Raw genomic sequence first — 21,844 nt, forward strand, 5'->3', positions numbered from 1 at the left:
GTCAACAGATGCAAGTCTGTAACAGCTGCAAAGGCATACAACACAATAATCCAGTTGTGATGCAAAGTCACTGACAGGAAGCTTGCAACTTGAGAATAGCAACTGCTCTCCTCTAGTGTAGAAGCATCATAGCCATTTCCAGCTTTGTGTTTTTAAATTATTCTCTACCAAACTCAACTAATCACTTGACAAAATTGAATTTGATACTGGAAATGGTTTCTGAATGCAAAATACTTTCTGTCTGATGATGAAAACTAGGTTGAAAAACGCTTTCCCCTGTCCTTGTTAGATTTAGGGGGAAAAAAGGGGGTCACAACATTCAGGAGAAATGGTTCAAAATATTCTACTGATGAATAGCTTCATCTCAAAGGATTAGGTCATTGCTTCAGAAGACAGTCATATTTCACCCTCTAATTAGTACACTGTAAGTTTTTCAGTCAAATTACTTTCTATAGATGGGTCTATCTATGTTATATACACAATGGAGATTTCATATAGAAAATTCCACAATCACTATAAAAGTATACACAATGTGACAATGTGATTAGCAATGTGACATTCATTGATTTCACCTAAGCCCAATCTGCCGTGTATATTAACTGAAGAATAATGACTAAAGGAGATCCCATCACTGAATCCCCCTTTTTGGGGGTCTTCTCTTTCTCTCTAACATTTGTATCCAGGTGAAACCTGGTGAAAATGACATGCCAGGACTAAGAGCTGAAGGAAGACGGAAGAGCTAAGAAATTAACAAAAAGGTAGCCTACAGCCTGCTTATAAGTGGGTGGGTTTATGGTCTAATGAGTTTTAGACTCAAACAGGCAGTGCCAGCGTCTTCTCTGATCACTGCCTCTCTCATGCATTGACTAACCAAGTGGTCCTAGGTACTTACTACAAATTATTTTTTCATTACTATAGCCATGAATAAGTATTAAAATATTTAATTTCAGGTTATTTTTCATAACAGAACATTCCAATGAGCAGGTTTATTAGGTTTAGGGTCATCAACCTAAGCTAATTATCTTAAAGTGAAAAAGGGAAGAGGATGAAAAGAGCTACAGTGAATAAGCTAAGGATAAGCAGAAATAAATATTTGTTTCCCTTATACAAGTTCTAAGGCAGAAAATATTTCTCTGGCTACATTCTGATTCTGGAATGAACACGCTCAAGTGAGGGAGGAGGGGATGGGAAGGAGAAGGCAAGCAGAAGAGAACAGTCTTATTTAACTGTTTTTATGTGGGTAAAATGATTTGTGCCACAGTATTTCCATAAGAAGTGGGACCATTATTTTCCTGTAGAAACACATTTGGTTTGAAAAGTATCACTGGACAGGACGTGAAAATCAAACCGAATGAATTATTCACAACCTCCGATCAGAGGTGATCATTATTTCTGATGCTCCAAACAGTGATTAGGATTCTGCCCTAAGATGTCATTTTCTCGCTGAGTAACACCAGCGATACAGAACAGCATTATCTATCTATCCATATATGTATTTTTCTCCTGGAAGGACCTTGGTTTAATGTTACTATAACTGATAGTGAAAACATGATAATATTAACATTTATTCTGATGGTGCCTATAAATGCCATTAGTCTGACACAAAGTGTCAACACTAATCACGACCCCAAATTAACACCAAAATTGACATCAACATTAATTGTACTATCAGTGTGAATAGAATGTGCAAGCGCACACAGGCACTTTCCAAAGCTGCTGTTGTTACTACAAAATAAAACAATATTAAGCTCAACAAAGAAATTTGCAGGAAAAGCTAAGGGGCAAAACATACCAGGATTTTGTTTTTTAAGGGTGAAAGATGTATCCATCAACTCTTGCTATGCTGTGGGAAGCAGAAAGGGAGTATCTTTGCCCCAGTTGCCTTTCTTACATCTCCACACTTTGACTTGAGCTGTAACAACACCTTTCCATACAGATTTAAATACAGGTTAGGCTGTGGCTGAGATGTTAAAGCTGTATTTGTTATATTCATGCTAAAAGCCTAAAGCTTGAGTTTTTTTTGGAACAGTCTGTAAAAGCTATTGTTCTAATTCTGCTAATGCCAGGAAGATGACTACCCTGCAAGGCCCTTGAGCAGCAATACAAAGAATCCAAGCATGTTAGCACTAACCCAGACTTGGGCATCATCTGCACCATAAAGATGACAAAACTAAGACCCAGAGAGAAGGAACCTGAGCTTGAGTTCCTTTTCAGATACATAGCAAAATGTTACCTCTTTCCCCTTTTTGTATCTTGTATGGAATATTAAATCTGTACTTTTAATTATATACTATCAGAAAATAATTATCATAGTAATTTTAATTCCTGTTAGTCCCTTAATAAAACATATTTGATGAAATATCAGAAAATACTGTATAGTTCTTAAAATACATATTTTTAAGCCATAAGGCTTAAAAGACAATATTTGACTTAATTTGTGCCATTTGCAAAAGCCATGATGAAAAATATGTCAATGCCTTTCCATATTGTATTATTTGCCAGATATCAATGTTCTATTGTTTAGTGTTATGTGATCACATGAAAGAGCTCAAAATGATTTTCTTAAGAGCTGAAAAACTCTTTTTTTCCATGCTTAGATAATTCAAAAATGGCTGAACAAACTCACCTCAACCTCTCTAGACAGCAATAAAAGGGTAAGAAAAATATAACTTTTAGAGCAAAAAATTTTCATCCCAGAGGTAATTCTTTGAAAATGTTATCAAAGATTAGAAATAATAGTTTTGAACAGGGGAATTATTTCTCCCTGTAACATTTATATACATGAAACCACAGTAATTTTACACATGTACACACAGTAATTTAATAAGCATAGGAATTATTTTTTAAAAAACATGCAGTGGAGCACATAGAAGCCAGTGGTATTTGAGAAATGGGGCCCAGGATTAATTGGTTGATATGGAAATTAACCAAGTTGGCCTACTATAGTCCCAGAAGCCTTGTCCATTAATCATATGAATGAATGCTGAACTCTGGTGCCCCACGCTACACCTCATTCTCTAGTGTCATCTGTTGCTGTCCTGATGTTCATTATTGCCTCTGGTTGGAGCTGTAAAGTTTCTTGACATAGGGTACTATGTCACATTCTTTTTCAGTAAAATCTTACAACTTAAGACAGGTATAAATACGCTGGCAAGTACGTTCTTTTGTTTGAAGGCTATCTCTAGACTTATTTTTGAAAGAAACTAAGGAGCCCTCCACAAGTGCTACTTTAGTGAGCCAGTGGATGCATTAGGATTTTCAAAGTCAATCAAGGTTATTGAGCCTCGTTTTGCTATCAAAAAAATGAGTAAAAACTACTCAACCTGATAATAAATCTCCAACACCAATAATAGTCATTCAGAAGAAATTCTGAGAAAAGTTTATACATCTCAAAAGAACAGTGTCAGAAATTCATTAGAAGTAATTCCATGGTAGGAAGACTTCTTTTTCAAAATTAGCCTCCATATTTTTCTAATGAGGGATCCAAATTTGGTTTGGAAGATCATTTTAGACAAAGACTTGCAGCCAAATATACTTACTTAGAATGGGAATAAAAGACCAAAAACATAGAATTAAAATAAAACTATCTTACCATATATGTCACAATATATCTTTCTCTATACTTAATCTCAAGGATTCAAAATTGATTTTTCAAAGCCTTGGTGAAAAATAAGGCAAGCACAAATTATGAATACTTATGTATAACCATAATCATTTATGGATAATCATAATTATACATAATCATATGTATCTGACCCTTTTCTGCTGAGGATCCTAAAGCACTTATAAACATTCTCCTATCTTTAGGGACAGATTGATGGCAAAGACCCTTTTTATAAGTTGAACAATCAATGCATAGACCATGGTCCTGTTTTTCAGACCTGCTTCGCTTAGGTCTATTTCAGAACTCGCCTTCAGCATAGTACAATTTAAATATGCCTCTTTTCTATCATATATCTAAAAGACTGACACTGACTCAATTTCTATACGCAGCATGAAAAGGCAAACTGATCTCAAAAGAAGGAAACAAAAGCACCGTAAAGTGCATCCAAATTAGCATCACATTTATGGAGCTATTTTGAGGTTAAATTGAGTAAAACAATATAAAAAATCTAATGTTAAATATATGGTCCTGTGTTCATGAGAAACGGTCTACCCTTTTCTCACCACCAAACCCATAAGCATATACACACTCTCTACAGGCACAGTTTTAGAACATAATGCTTTCCACTAGAATCTGAGTCCAGGATAACCCAAGCAATTCCCAAGTGAATTAAGACAGAGGGTTATGGTGGTTTTTCTAAAATAAGAGGTCCTTTGGGTTAAGAGGTCCAGCCTATAACACGGTGAAACCTCGTCTCTACTAAAAAATACAAAAAAACTAGCCGGGCGAGGTGGTGGGCGCCTGTAGTCCCAGCTACTCCGGAGGCTGAGGCAGGAGAATAGCGTGAACCCGGGAGGCAGAGCTTGCAGTGAGCTGAGATCCGACCACTGCACTCCAGCCTGGGCGACAGAGCGAGACTCCGTCTCAAAAAAAAAAAAAAAAAAAAAAAAGAGGTCCAGCCTAACAACTGTCAAAATGGATCTACTAATTAATTTCTTCTAATCTTTTAGGCTTATATAAGCCTACCAACTTCCTTTCCCTACCAACTCCTAAATTGTTTTTTTGATACTCAAATTAGAGATTCAAAGGATTATAGTGACATGTAAGTGAGAAGCACAGTCAAAATGGTAAGATTTGTTTAAGCTGATCAGTAGATGTAGGGGTATTTGTCATAGCACTCTGTATTTTTTTATATGTTTAAAATAAAAAAATTAATGAGATGCTATACTTTGGGAGATACAGGATATCAGTACATTGCCAACAATTAAACAATAATTAAATATGGGTATTAGTAGGGCTGAGCAGTTCCAAAACTGAACCCCGAATCCCCACTGTCCCCACCATTTCACCCCTGACAACATAAAGCAGGACTAAAACCAAAATACCAGTCATGATGGCAGCTAGTCTTTTTTTTTTTTTTTTTTTTTTTTTTCTCAGCCAGAGTCTTACTCTGTAGCCCAGGCTGGAGTGCAGTGGTGTGATCTTGGCTCACTGCATCCCCCGCCTCCTGGGCTCAAGAGATTCTTGTGTTACAGGTGCCTGCCAACATACCCAGCTAATTTATATATATATATATACATGTATATTTTGTAGAGATAGGGTTTCGCCATGTTGGCCAGGCTAGTCTCAAGCTCCTGGTCTCAAGTGATCCACCAACCTTGGTCTCCCAAAGTGTTGGGATGACAGGCATGTGCCACCATGCCTGGCTGTAAGCTAGTCTTTAAACTTTAATTTACACTAGTTTACTTCCTCTTCAATCATTCTCTTCCTTTAAAAAAAAAAAAAATTAGATCCCTAACGCAAGGTACAAAGGATCTTCAACCAAAGAGTTAAAATTGCAATTGCTTATTGTAGGAACACTAGATAAAGGCTACTATACCAACTGAAAAAAGGACACCAGTGAATCTACCTCAACAAACAAGGCAATTCAAGAGGCTCATGTGAATGCTCAGCTGCTGAGAAGGAAAAACCCTGACACCTAGCGTCCATCTGGAAAAATGAAGCCTTAGAGCTACCATAATTCTTTTTTTTTTTTTTTTTTTTTTTTTTTTGAGACGGAGTCTCGCTCTGTTGCCCAGGCTGGAGTGCAGTGGCCGGATCTCAGCTCACTGCAAGCTCTGCCTCCCGGGTTTATGCCATTCTCCTGCCTCAGCCTCCCGAGTAGCTGGGACTACAGGCGCCCGCCACCTCGCCCGACTAGTTTTTTTTTTGGTATTTTTTAGTAGAGACGGGGTTTCACCATGTTAGCCAGGATGGTCTCGATCTCCTGACCTCGTGATCCGCCCGTCTCAGCCTCCCAAAGTGCTGGGATTACAGGTTTGAGCCACCGCGCCCGGCCAGAGCTACCATAATTCTTAAGAGTGATAGTGTGTGTAGAGGTAACCATCAAATTGCACTCAATTTTCTTTTTTCCTTCTTTTTTTTTTTTGAGACGGAGTCTTGCTCTGTCACAAGGCTAGAGTGCAGTGGTGCAATCTTGGCTCATTGCAACCTCTGCCTCCCGGGTTCAAGCGATTCTCCTGCCTCAGCCTGCGGAGTAGCTGGGACTACAGGCGTGCATCACCACACCCAGCTAATTTTTGTATTTTTAGCAGGGACGGGGTTTCACCATGTGGGCCAGGATGGTATCGATCTCTTGACCTCGTGATCCGCCCGCCTTAGCCTCCCAAAGTGCTGGGATTACAGGTGTAAGCCACCGCACCCAGCCCCAGGTGCATTCAACTTTCAATATACTTTCCTCCTAGAAAAACGTTTATACCAAGAATTCCAGTCTCTGAATACCAACACTTTTTTGGGTATACATCTTGTACCTACTTATTATAACTGCTTCCAAATACAACATCGCAACATCGTCTTCTCATCTCAGTTTTTCATTATGACAGGCATGATGAGACAGAATGTTAAAAAGCTGCCCATGTTCTGATATGGTAAGAAAAACAGGGTCCTAATTTCTACTAGCACTAAAGTTACTATGGTAGTTGACTCTCTAACGTATATTTCAGCATTGCCCAATTTAGAGATTATTGGTCTAGTTCACAGAGCTGATCAAAAGAAATAAAATAAAAGAATGCTAGTAACTTATTTCAGAATAAACATAAGCATAGTCTCAAGAAGGCTAGAATTTTCTTTGTCCTACCAGGCAAAGTTAAGTTGTTCTCTGTCAAGTCCGTTATAGCCCTTGGCTTGATCTTAGCCTGAGCTTTTTAATAACAGGATTTAGTGCGAAAAGCAGCTGTACTGGATTGCGAACTGTTACTCAAAATGTCCCCACCTGCAATTATAGCTTCCACCAAAGGATCAAAACAGGTTAGTAAACTGGCAGGAAAATGAAAACAATTCCTCCAAAATTGAGAAGTGGTGAAGTAGAACTGTTAGATGGCTGCATTTCTTCTGTATCCAGGCTCAACAGCACACATTCATGTAGCTGTGTATTTACATACAGTGATGGGCATTTCTAGCATCACAGCAGCTAGAAATGAGATCAGTTTAGTCTATGTTGCAATCACATTTTCCTCAATTTTCATCTTTACTTGAAACTATTAAGAAAAATCTTGGACAACTCATCTTTGGAGCTATTTGCAAGTAACGTAGTTCATAGATTTAGTCTACATCTTTTTTATTCCTACTCTAAATTCATACTAAATGTAATGCCATTCAAATATGACAATGAGAAAAATGTGTTCTCCTATACCTTTCATCACGCATTAGGTGGTATTCCTTTAGTTACATCTTTCTTTATGGGGAAGGGACAACTAGGAAAATAGAAAGGAGATAGTAGCTAATACTGCATCAGAAAAGCTTTTTCTCCTGCTCTAAACACAGGCATAAATGTTCAAAATGCAGGTCACATCTCTACTGAAACAGCCAATATTCCTCCTCAAATGGCAAAGAAGTTACCTAAAACTAAATGGAACTGAATTGGTCCAAGTCCTGGTCCCATTACCTTTTTACCTATTTACTGTCCTACAAAAAAAATTAGAAAGACTGGCCACCCATACAGTCGATGGTCTGATAAGTGCAGGTTTTCTGCCTTCGATCATGGAGAAAAGCACCTCAATTCATGGGAAAACTCTAAAGGAATCTCTCATTTTACCTTTACTCCTTATATCCATGTGCTAGTTTTCAAACCCAGAAACTCCAATCCTTCAAGGTAATACCACCCACAATGATGACCACGTAGAGCCATCACTTTTGGAGAACACCACATTATGATGATTTAATGTCTACATAGCACCAGTGCATTTACATTGAGCCTTGGCTCTCAGAACATTAATAGCTCAAATTTTTATTCTTTTTTAATAAAACTATTTCTCAAGGCTCTGTTCATATGCCCATTCTCTTTGGGACAGGACAGATTTGCTCCAAATCTCATCAGCATGAGCTCTTTTCATTCCCTTCACATCATTCTTGGGGTAATATGTAGAGTGCCAGGTTCATGACAAACTTGCTCTTTGGCCAAAGAAAATTAAACCGCAATAGCTGAAAGTCAACTTGCCCTGATAAAACTGGGCTCAGCATGAGGAAATACATCCTACTGACACCTCGTCATCTCTTAGGCACAGCTGTCCCTCAGAGTTCTGACTGCTGAAACTCCATCCTTAGATTGGTCAGTCTCTCAGTAGACATGCTCCATTGTATGTTCAAGCTATTGGTAGCAGAGTTTGATACTAATATCCCAACCTCATTCCTGTTGTGCAGTGCCCTATAATCTAGCTAAGGCCAATGACTGACTTCACCAGCCATCCTGGGCATTAGTCACTAACTGCTCACAAAAGAACATCAGTCTCACTCCTCCCGAGCTCAAAGGCTCAGAAACAGCAAGCTAACACTCAGCCTCAATCCTAGTCAATCATTTGAAAACAAAAAGAGAACAAAGAAAATAGGCAACTAAGGAGGGAAAACTGTAGAAGAAGAAAGTGAGAACTGACAAAAACTCAAAATCTTTTGAACAAATACTATTCACTTTCTGGTTTCAAAACTATTAAAGCACTGGACAAAGGAAAACATGTGGCTCCTATACTATATTTACTACTACTCATAGCTATAGTCCTAGGCAACTGTTTAAGATATATCTTTTCCACTAAGGTTTGTTAGGTCTTAAAGGGGTTAAAAAAAACCTTTAATTTTTAAAAAATTCGTGTGTGTGTGTGTGTGTGTGTGTGTGTGTGGTCTTTGGGTACAGAGGCCCGTATAATAAGACTATTTGTATTCATACTGGCAGAGTAAACACTACATGTTCATGCCCAGGCAGCTCTGTGCTTGTAATTTCAGCAAGAACAGAGCTCTGTCCCTCTGGGACTTCACTATTCCCTGAGTCTCCATTCGGTCAAACACAGAATGAGGGCAGAAAGAAAGCAGGAGAGAAAGATCATGGCAAGGGGTTTCACACAGCACTGCAGCTAGCTTTCACGTGGCCAAAAATCTCATTTTGTGTTTTAATTACATTAGTTAAAACCATTTTACTCTCAGCCCCATGTTCACAAGGGTGCCTTCCATTCCTGAAGACTACACTGTTCAATGAATCAGAATTTAAGTCTAGCACAATGAAGCTTTTCTTTGCTGCTGAGGGGCTCACTAGGCATATGCTACATACAGTGGCACAAACCTGTTTCAACTTTGTGTGCTGATGAGTATATATCTATGCTTGTCAAAATGTTTTGCATCCTCCCACCACAATCCTCTTGACTTTGCTATTTGTTGAGACTCCTACAAGTCTGATAGTCTCCATCTGGTCCAATGCTTGCATCCATCTTGATACCAAATCATCTACTATTGGCATCCACTGGCATATTACTGAAATAGCCACACACCTTGTATATATAGTGAAATTTTTTGAAAAAGATTGAATAAAATAGAAACAAACTGCTTATCATTTCCAAAGGTCTACCAGCCTATTTATGGTGAACACACAGGTAAAGATTACTCCTTCAATGGAATGAAATCTATCTAGGGATTCTATTTAAGGTTGAAATAAAAATATCTCTCTTTTTATGTTTGTTACTGGTATTGTCATTGTTATAACTGTACGTTAGGAGCACAGTTAAAATCAGAAAGAATGATAATGCATGGACAAGAGTATAAGAGTATATGGCAAAATATGCCTTTTTATCACTATTCATGGGTCTCTCTGAGAGAAAGGATACCAAGGCTAGAAAATGCATTCTTGGGATAATTATTAAAAAATGGGTTCTTGTTACATTCTTTTATGTTTGAACCCCTAATTCTGATTAAGCCCTTTCAAGAACACATTTATCATGCTCACAACAGCATCAGATCAAATGAATTGAGCATGGAAAAGACACTGAAAAATGCATTTATTAATATGAATCCAAATAAGAAAAAACATTAGGCAAAACTATACTTTAAATGTTTTCATTATAGAAAATCCCGGCTGGGCACCATAATCCCAGCACTTTGCATGGCTGAGGCAGGCAGATTGCTTGAGCTCAGGAGCTTGAGACCAACATGGTGAAACCCATCTTTAGAAAAAAATACAAAAATTAGCCAAGTGTAGTGGTGCACACCTGCAGTACCAGCTACTCAGGAGGCTGAGGTGAGAGAATCACTTCAGCCAGGGAAGTCAGGGCTGCAGTGAACTGAGATTGAGCCACTGCACTCCAGCCTGTGTGACAGAGTGAGACACCATCTCAATAAAAGAAAAAAGAAAAAAAGAAAATCCCCAAATTTCAGACATAGACAGAAACAGGGAAAATAATCTGTTTTCATCTACCTATCACCTAGCTTCAATGATCAACTCATGACCAACCCTGTTTCATCTGCACACCCACCCTCACACCTCTTTATTTAGAAGCAAGTCATTGCATCTGTAAATGTTTCAGTCTGTATCTCTAAAAGAAAACAATATTCCTTTTTAATTTTTTAAAACAGTTCTTTGTGTTAAAACAATACTATTTTAAAAAGCAAAATCATAATACCATTATCACACCTAGAAAATTAACAATTTCTTGATACCCAGTCAATGCTCTCTCTAATAACTCTCCGAACAAGACTACCATGCTGCAGTGCTATTTAATGAACACCTCACAGAAAGCTGGTACTAGTGGGCACAGAGATAAGAAAGGGAAGGGGAGTTTCAACTACTTGCCTCATTTCCTCCTGGAAGCCTGTTCATGTGGACCAGCTGACCTTGATCATCCAGTACCAGTTCAGTGTAAGTCAGCATGTCAGAAGGCAGAGGGGGAGATGGAAGAAATGCTTGAGTGGACATAGACTCCCAGAGTTTGATCAGGGACTAGTGGAGAAAAGAAGTTTGACTAATCAGTGACAATAACTTCAATATAGACAAAAATAATTATTAAGATTCAGTCAATCTGGTTTTGCTTTCTTTTCCAAGTGTTCTGCAGAGTGTAAACATTAGACTAAATTCTCCAGCTCCCATTCTCAGTTAAAATAGATTTGTAATTATTTTTTACATGCCAAAAGTCAGGCACTTTTCCAACAAAGTCAAACTACTGAGTGATTCCAAATCAGCACCAGAGCATTAACAAACAGGAAAGACCCAACACTATCCTAGGAATACTAACATTAGAAAACTAAATAAGTAGCATCAACTCCTTAAAACAAAGAAAAAGAAAATCCTAAAGAAACTTGACAACAAAGGAATATCCAGGAAAATTACATGACACTCAGCTAATAAAAAGAAAATCCAAAAAGGCCAGAATGAAGTTTCTACTAGAAATTCCAGGGAAGAAACCTCTTTCTAATATTTTTCATAGCTGTAGGACCATACACAGGAATTAGCTCACTAGATGTGTGTGACTATTTGTAAACGTGCAGATCAATTCTGCTCAATTCTGAAAAAAACAGACATACCTATTCATTTAAAAAATATTATAATTTCCATTCCCAACTTCCTATAAATAAATCCCTCGTGAAGTGAGAGCTAGTTCAGCTCTTTCTTTGCTTGCCTCAAAGCAACATTTGAAGCCTAAATGACTCATACATACCTATGTGTCCTAATCACTGTATTTATGCCTATTACATAGGAAGAATTACTTAGAATGTGATTTATATTATATTTATATAGAATGTGATTTATATTATATTTATAGCACTGGCACTGGGAAACAGAATTAACACTCAGCTTTTATGCTAGCAATGCTATAAAAGGGAAATACCAAATGAAGGTATCTTTCAGGAGACAGAACTTGTAAACAAATGGTTGCATAGAGGTAATCTCTTGTATTTGTGAATAACACAGAAATTCTACATAGACTGTTTACTAAGGCCACATATATTACTCTACTAAAATTCAAATGTGGTAATACTGGTAGTATTGACTAGGGAACTTGGAAAAATCCTATATTCATAGATTTTTTTAAAAAGGACAAATTCAGTATTCTTTTGATACCTTATTCTTTATTGGCTGCATTTTCTACTGGTGATATACTTTTCTTGTCTTCTATTGATAGAAGAAAAATCTGCGGCATAGAGATTATTCACCATACAGACTGAAGGAATTTATTTTCATATAGAGGTTGAAATTCATAATGTTGTATTTTCTCATGCTAGTTTTTATTCAGCTATAATAAATCTCCCACAAAAAACTTATACTCTAAACTGTGTACCATGAACTCTACATCCATTTGTCTATGCTATCTATATTGATTCTCATCATATTAATCTAGGCTATCAACTAGGAACCAGGGTTATCTTGGAAAATGAGAAGTAAAGTACCAGATCTCTTTTTTAATATTCATAATTTGAATATAGACTTAGGAAATACACATATAACTCTTCACACAAGTCACTGTAAACTATCACCACAGGCAAATAATGTTAGTTTACTCTCTCCTACTCAATAGAGACTTCTATTCTCACCATTTCTCTCATTAATTCATAAATAACCATCCAATATCTGAGCTGGCAGTCACCAACCCTCAAATGAAACAGAAATGAAAACAGTGTCAAGATATTTCTTGCCCTTTGTGGAGTGCCCCCATTCTAGCCAAAACTGCATCTGATGGAAATTCAGGGAAACCCTGCCTCCTTAGAACATGTCAGACCCTCCGGTTCGGCATCTTACCTGCCGAAACATCTCTGGGATATCATATATGTATGTTGTCCCTAAGGATTGCGCCTGGAACCTCTTTGATTGCAGCAGGTCTTTGGTCACATAAGGAGTATTGATTAACATTCCATGCAGTGGTCCCTGTTTGTCTCCATATGCCTGAAACATGATCTGCAAGAAAAAAAAAAAAAAGGCATGGGGAGTTAAGAGACAGAAAAAAAATCAGAGAACTGCCTAGAGGGGCTTTTTTGCACAAATGCTATCTATTCGAAAACATTTTTGGTAGGTTGAGTAGCTGAGCTATACCTCTTAACATTGGGTACTTGGTGGTCTCACCTCTCCACAGATTAACCAACTCCAAAAATATATATATATAACCAGCCATACACCATAACTGCTCTCACTTTTAGATTAGTTGAAATAAACAACAAAGCAGGCTGGGTGCTGTGGCTCAAAACTGTAATCCCAGCACTTTGGGAGGCCAAGGCGGGCAGATCACGAGGTCAGGAGATCGAGACCATCCTGGCTAACACGGTTAAACCCAGTCTCTACTAAAAATACAAAAAAATTAGCTGGGCGTGGTGGCAGGCGGCCGTAGTCCCAGCTACTCAGGAGGCTGAGGCAGGAGAATGGCGTGAACCTGGGAGGCGGAGCTTGCAGTGAGCCGAGATCACGCCACTGCACTGCAGCCTGGGTGACAGAGCAAGACTCCATATCCAAAAAAAAAAAAAGAAATAAACAAACAAGAAAGCATGGTGCACATTTCACATCCCAAAGACAGACTGACCATGCTAGCCATCTAAAGTGAGTTGAATGTCATATACTCAGAAATGAAGTACATCAACTAACTAGTCTGAGCAGCCCTAGTATTGAAGTTGAAGAACAGCTATGCAGTAAAGATAATTCTCTTCTTTCCCCAATGGCAGAAGGCCAGATCAAGACTCTACTATATCATCTTTGCTTTAGTCCTTTAGTCCACTTGATTAGATGGTACTTCATAAGTATTACTATCTATGCAAAGGCTTCAAAGATTTCTGCCAGAAGTGGATTTCATCCATCCATCTAGATAGTTAATTCTTGTTAGCCCATGAGACATAGCCTCATATTTTACATACAGTAAAATAACTATATTAAATTATGTATATTAAAAACATATACATATATATATACGTATTTACTTCTCCTCAAGGTACTGTCTACAACTAGTGAATAGCTCCTGCAATACCTATATTGTCACATAATGAAATCACTACACTGGTTTTTAATCATTTTAACTCAAATATTTCTAGAGGAGTGCTTCATACTCCATATATTTAGATAGTTTTATTTGCTTATGAATATTTATAAGGGATGCCATTATTTCAATTCAATTAATATTTATTGAGTGCCCAGAGGTTGTATAACACTAAACTAGGCACTTTATGCATGGATACATAAAATATAAATTTCCAATGCAGTGAATACAAATGGAGATTGGGATGTAAGGGTATGTGTATACCTACATATCTATTCAGACCTACAAAATAAGCACAAGTCTACCATTAATGAATAGATTTGTGAACCTGATATATATGCACAAGAATAGAATTAAGTACTTTCCTAAATCCTGGGTACAGTTCATCTGTAAATCCTTAGCCCCTTAGCTCAGAGGAATGAGTGTTCTGCTAATTTGTCAATCAGGTCCTATTATGAGGAAAACATGTCTCAGGCTGCTTTAAAGGCCCAGAGACTGGAGCTCACAGTCCCCTTCCATAAGGTCAATAGGAAAAGTCACCCTGGTGGAAGCAGAATTAGTAATGTCTTAGGAATGTCAGAGTAAAAGCAATAATGTTTTAAGAGATTCAAAGTGTTAAGTAAGGCTAGGGTACAATATGAGAAAACTGTACTCAGCAGGTAAGCTGAATCAAAATAAGACAATGGGGTAAACGCAGCAGCTTCCTAGAACTACATTTCTTGTCTGCTAAGAGAGACAAGACCTGTAGGTATAGGGTTTGAGGCTCAGTTTGGCCAAGTTTTGGGATGAAGACACGCTGGTCATAGTTAAGCAACATAATCGTGCACTGAGGAAGGGGATTGGAGAAAACAGTCTAGCATACTGTAGTAGGTACATACTAGCAAGACTCCATCTCAAAAAAAAAAAAAAGGAAAAGAAAAGAAAAGAAAATGAGAATTAGAGTTTCAGTCCTTTTTTATTTTTTTACGGTTTTTTTTGAGACAGAGTTTTGCTCTTGTTGCCCAGGCTGGAGTGCAATGGCGTGATCTTGGCTCACCACAACCTCCGCCTCCTGGGTTCAAGCAATTCTCCTGCCTCAGCCTCCCAAGTAGCTGGGATTACAGGCATGCGCCACCACGTCCAGCTAATTTTGTATTTTTAGTAGAGATGGGGTTTCTCCATATTGGTCAGGCTGGTCTCGAACTCCCAACCTCAGCTGCTGGGATTACAGGTGTGAGCCACCACACAGAGTCAGTCTTTTTTAATATCAATAATTTGAATACGGACTTAGGAAATATACATGTAACTCCTCACACAAATCGTTGTAAACTATCATCACAGGCATGTGGTCTTAGTTTACGCTCTCCTACTCAATAGAGACTTCTATTCTCATAATTCCTCCCACTAATTCATACAGAACCATCTAATATCTGAGTTGGCAGTCACTAATCCCCAAATGAAATAGAAATGAAAACAGTGTCAAGATATTGCCTGCCCTTTGGGGGTGCCCCTTGCTAGTCAAAGCTATATCTGATGGAAACTCTGGAAAGCCTTGTTTCCTTGGAACATGTCAGAGCTCCCACTTAGTCACCTACCTGCCAAAACATATCTGTGAATATAAACATTTTGATAAATGAATGTAAAAATTTCGATAAATCCATAAAATGGGGTTGGGTATGGCAGCTCATACCTGTAATCCCAGCACTTTGGGAGACCAAGGTGGGAGGATCCCATGAACCCAGGAGTTTGAGACAAGCCTGGGCAACATTGTGGGACCCTATCTCTACAAAAAATTTAAAAACTAGCTGGGCATGGTGGTACACACCTTCAGTCCCAGTTACCTGGGAGGCTGAGGTGGGAGAACTGCTTGAGCCCAGGAGGTTGAGGCTGTGGTGAGTTATGATTACAATACTGCACTCTAGCCTGGGCAAAATAGTGAGACTCAAAAGATAGTGAGTCTCAAAAAAAAAAAAAAAAAAAAAAAATCCATGAAACGGAATACTATTCAAAAATGAAAAGGAACATACACATAATCTATGTAACATGGCTGAACCTCAAAAATATTACGCTGAGTAAAATAAGCTAGACACAAACTAGTACACATTGTTTAAATTCTAGGACAGGCAAAACTAACCTATAGTGACAGAAAGTAGATCAGTGGTTGCCTAAGGCCAGGATTGGTGCTTCTACCTTTGACTGCAAAGGCAAATAAGAGAACTTTCTGCAGTGATGAGATGTTATCTACCATGACTGTGATAGTACTTACATGGTGTATACATTTGACAGAATGAATTGAACTGCACACACAAAAGGAGTCCATTTCTTTATATGTAAATTGCACCTCAATAAAGTCGTTATTTATTATTTTTAGAGGCAGTGTCTCACTCTCTCGCCCAGGCTGGAGTGTGGTGTCACGACCATAGCTCATTGCAGCCTCAAACTCCTGGGCCCAAGTGATCCTTCTGCCTCAGCCTACTGAGTAGTTGGTACTACAGGTGCATGCCACCATGCCTGGCTATTTTTTTTTTTTGGTAGAGACAGGGTCTTGCCTTGTTGTGCTGGCTACTGTCGAATTCCTGGGCTCATGTGATCCTTCCACCTTGGACTCCCAAAGTGCTGGGATTACAGGCATGAGCCACCATGCCCGGCCCAAAGATGATTTTAAAATGCTATTTTTCTTTTTTTTTGAGATGGATTCTTGCTGCATTGCCCAGGCTAGAGTGCAGACGCACGATCTCGGCTCACTACAACCTCCGAACCCTGGGTTCAAGCAATTCTCCTGTCTAAGCCTCCTGAGTAGCTGGGACTACAGGCCCCTGCCACCACGCCTGGCTAATTTTTGTATTTTTAGTAGAGATGGGCTTTCACCTTGTTGGTCAGGCTGGTCTCAAACTCCTGACCTCAGGTGATCCACCCGCCTCGGCCTCCCAAAGTGCTGGGATTACAGGCATGAGTCACTGCACCCAGCCTAAAATGTTATTTTTCTCTTACACTGCACATTGGAAATCAATTCACTTATGCAATGGATTACCCAACTCTCTTCTCCCCATTATGACTGCCTGACATCAGTGTTCATTACAGCCTATAGCACAAAGACTGTACAAGGAAAATGAAACAAAATAAAACTCAAGCCAATCAACCTTGTTCCTTATTGGCAGATGAATAAACGATGTGCTAGGGCAAGAGGCTGATAGTAATAGGAGTTCCTGAATACTCAACTATCTATGTTAGTTCCATTTTCTACTATAATGAACACAGTAACTAAAAACTGGTAAAGTATATGTTTTAGAAGTTCGTGAAAATATGCACACATTTTATATATCACACAACTTTCACCAGAAGCCATCAAAAAGATTTCAGAAAATAATTTCTGACCCATAGTCTGCTCCCTTAGAACCCTGTACTTATTTATAATAGCACATATTTGCCACAGAGAAACAAATCATTTGTCTTCTTCCATTGTGATGTAAATTTCTTGAGTACAGTTTGCTTTTTGTCTTTATATGCATAGTGCCTGACATACTATAAGTAGTCAATCAATATTAAATTAAAAAAACAAATGAATGAATAACAGACATGGTTCGGTATTAAATTAATACAATGATTCATTAAAGAAAGGGAAAACCAGTTTGACAATAAGCACCATGTAGGCATTAGGAGCACCAGAACTGGGTTGGAGGCTGCTCCTTTTGTCAGTTTCCACCTCTAGCCACAGGCTCAAAAGTTAGTTCCCGTGTGGCAGTGGCTCCTGAACTCTCTCAAGTGAAGAGCCTGTAGACCACTTCCTTCAGGGCTTTTAAAATATGCAGGACGCTAGGTAAAAGGGGTTCTCCTTCAGGCTGAAGGTGGTTTATTCATTCTTTCAGATGCTTATTGTGTGCTTATTTTGTACGATGTGTAATACTAAACCCCGATTGAAGGCATCTGTGCCTTTCATGTTCCTGTGTCACCATCAGCTAGCATGAGGGAAATCTCAGAGTTTCCTAATAAAGGAAAGGAAAAAAAAAAAGTAGTTATGAAGAACAAACATATTTATCAAAAACATTAAAATCTCAAGTGGCCATCTTACTTTTCACAAGAATAGACCTGCCTTGAAGCTATTGTAGAAGTTAATTAAAAACATCCCTACCCATCGAAAGCTTTGACTGAAAATGTCTTTAAAGTTGTACTAAAAAAAACATCAAATACAGCAAAAAATATTGAATACCCTTTCTCTTGGTCACCACTCACACTCTTGCGCACTCTCTCTCTGTGTTTTTAACTGCTGACTTCTCATAGGATAGATTTCTCTAGCCACCTCACTGGGAATCAAAGCACAAAATGAAAGGTCATTCTGACAATGGTCCAAACTGAGATTTTTAAAAATTCATCTTCAAAAGATTGAAAAATATATTTTCCTGACTCTATTCCTGGATTTAAAAGGATATAGATAAAAACAAGAGACACATAATCTCTCCCTGGCACCCAAAGCATGGAATAGACTGAAACTCTTGTTTATGTATACTAGAGCATGTTCATCCTTTAATCAGAAGAAATGTAATTCTTGAATTCAGGTCAAAGCCATAAAATAATATCCTAGTTCTTCAAAAATGTGAACAATGGTGAACCAACCTAATTTCAGTATCATAGTAACAAGCCCAAATATGTAGAAACCGACGTAGTAAAAAAGATTAAAAGGGAATTATCTGCTTCACAGAATTAGTGTACTGACTCACTTTCTATTTTTACATTCTCAATTTTCCTACCTGAAAACAGGTTTAAATTTGCCACTTTGTTCTTGTATAATATATGACACCCTGAAATCTCTGAAGGAAAGGAAACAACATAATAGATAACACAATAAATATGATAAAAACAGAAACAGAACACAATAGATAAATATGATAGTCACTGATGATGGGTAGGGCTCACGCCACTATACTATGTTGAAATTTTCCTTCTTTAACATAGAAGTTGGCGACATAATCCAACAATTCTCTTTTCCTCACTTGTCAATGAGTAGTTTAATTATGGTGAAAACAGAAAGGATGCATCTGACCAGAGATTAGATTGCTGAAATAACCCACGAGCCCTCTAAAAAAAGAGCCCTAAACTGCAGAATAACCTCTGGAGTCAGGTTCACTTGGCATCTGTTAGTGCTCACCAATACATAACAAATGGTTAATGGTTTTATAACAGCCATAATAGAGAACATAGGCACATCTTAAAAGGCAGATGAAGTTTTTCAAATTCATACAATCATTTAATCTCATAGAGGATAACCCCACCAGGTGAACCAATGGGATTTGTGAGTTTGGGTCTTCTATAACAAGGGCGAGTGTCTTATCTGTAGGACCAAATCGAAACTCTGAGGAGCCTGTTTGAGTATTGTACCTGTGCTGTCCTGGAGTCAGTCACTTCCTTGTATAGGCTGATATCCAAGTAATAGCCAGACTCGTTTGTCAGGAAGAGGCGGATGGGAATTGCTTTTCCAGTTGGTGTCAGGCGAATGTTGATTTTCAGTTCTGCCTGGAGGACGCGCAATTTCCACAGGCGACTTCCATACCGCATTACCATGCTCCGCACAGATTCCTCAATCTGACACAGACACATTACCAAGCACAAAACTTAATTTATCTTGTAACTACGACCTGTTTCAGGTCTGCCCATATTTGAGATAGAAAGGCTAAAAAAAAAAAAGAGGTTGGTTTGTGGAGATGCACACCTTACAAAAAGTGGTCAGATAGTTCCTCCCCAAATCTATTCTTTCTTGGAACAAGTCAGGGACAATTTCATGCTGGCCTGGCATTGGAGTCATTTTCTCTGGATAACAACACCCAAATCTCTGCAACTCCTTACCCTTTCCCAATTATATTCATATTCTATATCAAAGATCTGCAATATCTAAAATTACAAGCCATGGGATTTAAGAGGAAGCCCCAAATAAGAATAAAATCTCAAGTTAAATAGCTATTAAGTAGCATTTATATGCATGGTAACTATGTTTCATTACACTTACAGGACTTTAAATCAATATAGCAATTACCACCATGAGCTTTTTTCCATACAATTTTATTAAACTTTATAATATATGTCTCTCGGTAAATTGCATAAATTAAAGAAAGGCAATTTGTAGGTGGTGCTAGAACATTCTCTCTCAACAGAGCTCTGAAGCTTGGCCACTGCTAAGTCAATCTAGGATTTAAGAAGATGGGGCAGATGTTCCCACGTTTCCCTAAGTTTATACCAAGGCAGCTTAATGCTCTTAGTTTTTTTTTTTTTTTTTTTTGAGACGGAGTCTCGCTCTGCCGCCCAGGCTGGAGTGCAGTGGCCGGGTCTCAGCTCACTGCAAGCTCCGCCTCCTGGGTTTACGCCATTCTCCTGCCTCAGCCTCCCAAGCAGCTGGACTACAGGCGCCCGCCATGTCGCCCGGCTAGTTTTTTTTTGTATTTTTTAGTAGAGACGGGGTTTCACCATGTTAGCCAGGATGGTCTCGATCTCCTGACCTCGTGATCCGCCCGTCTCGGCCTCCCAAAGTGCTGGGATTACAGGCTTGAGCCACCGCGCCCGGCCAATGCTCTTAGTTTTTAGAGGTAGGACAGTTATTTTAACTAAATGACCTTAGACATGATTTCTTGTTATTTACATACTAAAGCAAAACTTTTTTCCCCCAACATGGCTGCATAGAACATAATGCAGCTAGAACATGTTATTCGAAATTAATGTTTCCTTAAATGAAGTATCTTTCTAAAATGCTTCCTCAACTTCTTAGAAAATCTCAAGAATACCTTACATTCCCTTTCTCTTGTGATTCTTTAGTAGTATGTGCCACCCTTGCAGTTTGTTTCTGCACCACAGAATTTTAAGTTAGAATGAATTTCAGGGAGTTAACCTCTATTATCACACTTAATTGCTAACCAAGAGACATTTATCCATTCTTTTCTTAAGGAAACAAAAGCCAACAATCTTTATGTACAGAAAATTGGCAGCTATCTATCATTAGAAAAGCAGAGTCAGTGTATATAGGTGGTTAGAATGAAAGCTGAGGCTGATCTGAAAATCTCAGAAAAAAGGTAAGCCAAATCTAAAAAAATACAGCTGTACAGTGTCCATGCCACGTTTTAAGTCTCCCAGCTTATTAGTGCCAGAATGCTTAGGAGAAGTTTTGCTTAAACTAGATGATGCAATTTGAGTCAAAAGAGTAGCCCTGTCCTTGGCTTTTCTTACAGACAAAAGCAACCCATCATTAGCTTGGAATTTTGAAGGGAAAAAGGTAGAAAACTACCTCTCAGATCTCAGATACTAAGTTCAAGAAGCAAAAGTCTACCAGGCATGATGACTTATGCCGGTAATCCCAACACTTTGGGAGTCTGAGGCAGGAGGATCGCTTGAGGCCAGGAGTTCAAGACTAGCCTGGGCAACATAGCAAGACCCTGTCTCTATAAGAAAAAAAGAAGAAGAAGAAAAAAAAAAAAAGCAGGAGCAGCAGCAAAAATTCATGCCTACAGTTGATCTTGAAAAAGGGAGATACTGGTTCTCCTATCCAAATTCCACAGTATCATGATAGAAAGAGTTAGAAGAGGCCAGGCATGGTGGCTCATGCCTGTAATCCCAGCACTTTGGGAGGCCGAGGCAGGCGGATCATGTGAGGTCAAGAGTTGGAGACCAGCCTGACTAACATGGTGAAACCCTGTTTCCATTAAAACTACAAAAATTAGCCGGGCGTGGTGGCAAACGCCTGTAGTCTCTGCTACTTGGGGAGGCTGAAGCATGAGAGTCTCTTGAACCTGGGAAGTGGAGGTTGCAGTGAGCCGAGATGGTGCCACTGCTCCAGCCTGGGCGACAGAGCGAGACTCTGTCTCAAAAAAAAAAAAAAAGAAAAGAAAGAAAGCATCAGAGGGAGCAGAAACAGAGAGCAACTTGTCTTTATTACACCGGGGATAAAAGGTCAAGTACAAAATCACCTTGTTTTTCTTCCTTAAATTATATACAATGCATTTTAGAATAGACCCTCAGG

General features: G+C 38.6%; 1 protein-coding gene across 5 annotated transcripts in view; it reads right to left on the bottom strand.

The window, feature by feature from the left end:
* The window catches only part of ACACA (acetyl-CoA carboxylase alpha), a 338,866-nt gene that overhangs the window by 86,084 nt on the left and 230,938 nt on the right, over nucleotides 1-21,844 (bottom strand). For all 5 annotated transcript variants that reach the window (XM_033183814.1, XM_033183815.1, XM_033183813.1 and 2 more), the window contains 3 exons: nucleotides 19,222-19,425; nucleotides 12,651-12,806; nucleotides 10,710-10,856 (listed from right to left, as the gene is read on the bottom strand). In XM_033183814.1, the coding sequence (XP_033039705.1) occupies nucleotides 10,710-10,856; nucleotides 12,651-12,806; nucleotides 19,222-19,425 (507 nt within the window). The remainder of the gene's footprint in view (nucleotides 1-10,709; nucleotides 10,857-12,650; nucleotides 12,807-19,221; nucleotides 19,426-21,844) is intronic.

This window comes from Trachypithecus francoisi, unplaced genomic scaffold, assembly GCF_009764315.1.
Source record: "Trachypithecus francoisi isolate TF-2019V2 unplaced genomic scaffold, Tfra_2.0 Lachesis_group20, whole genome shotgun sequence".
Lineage (NCBI taxonomy): Eukaryota > Metazoa > Chordata > Mammalia > Primates > Cercopithecidae > Trachypithecus > Trachypithecus francoisi.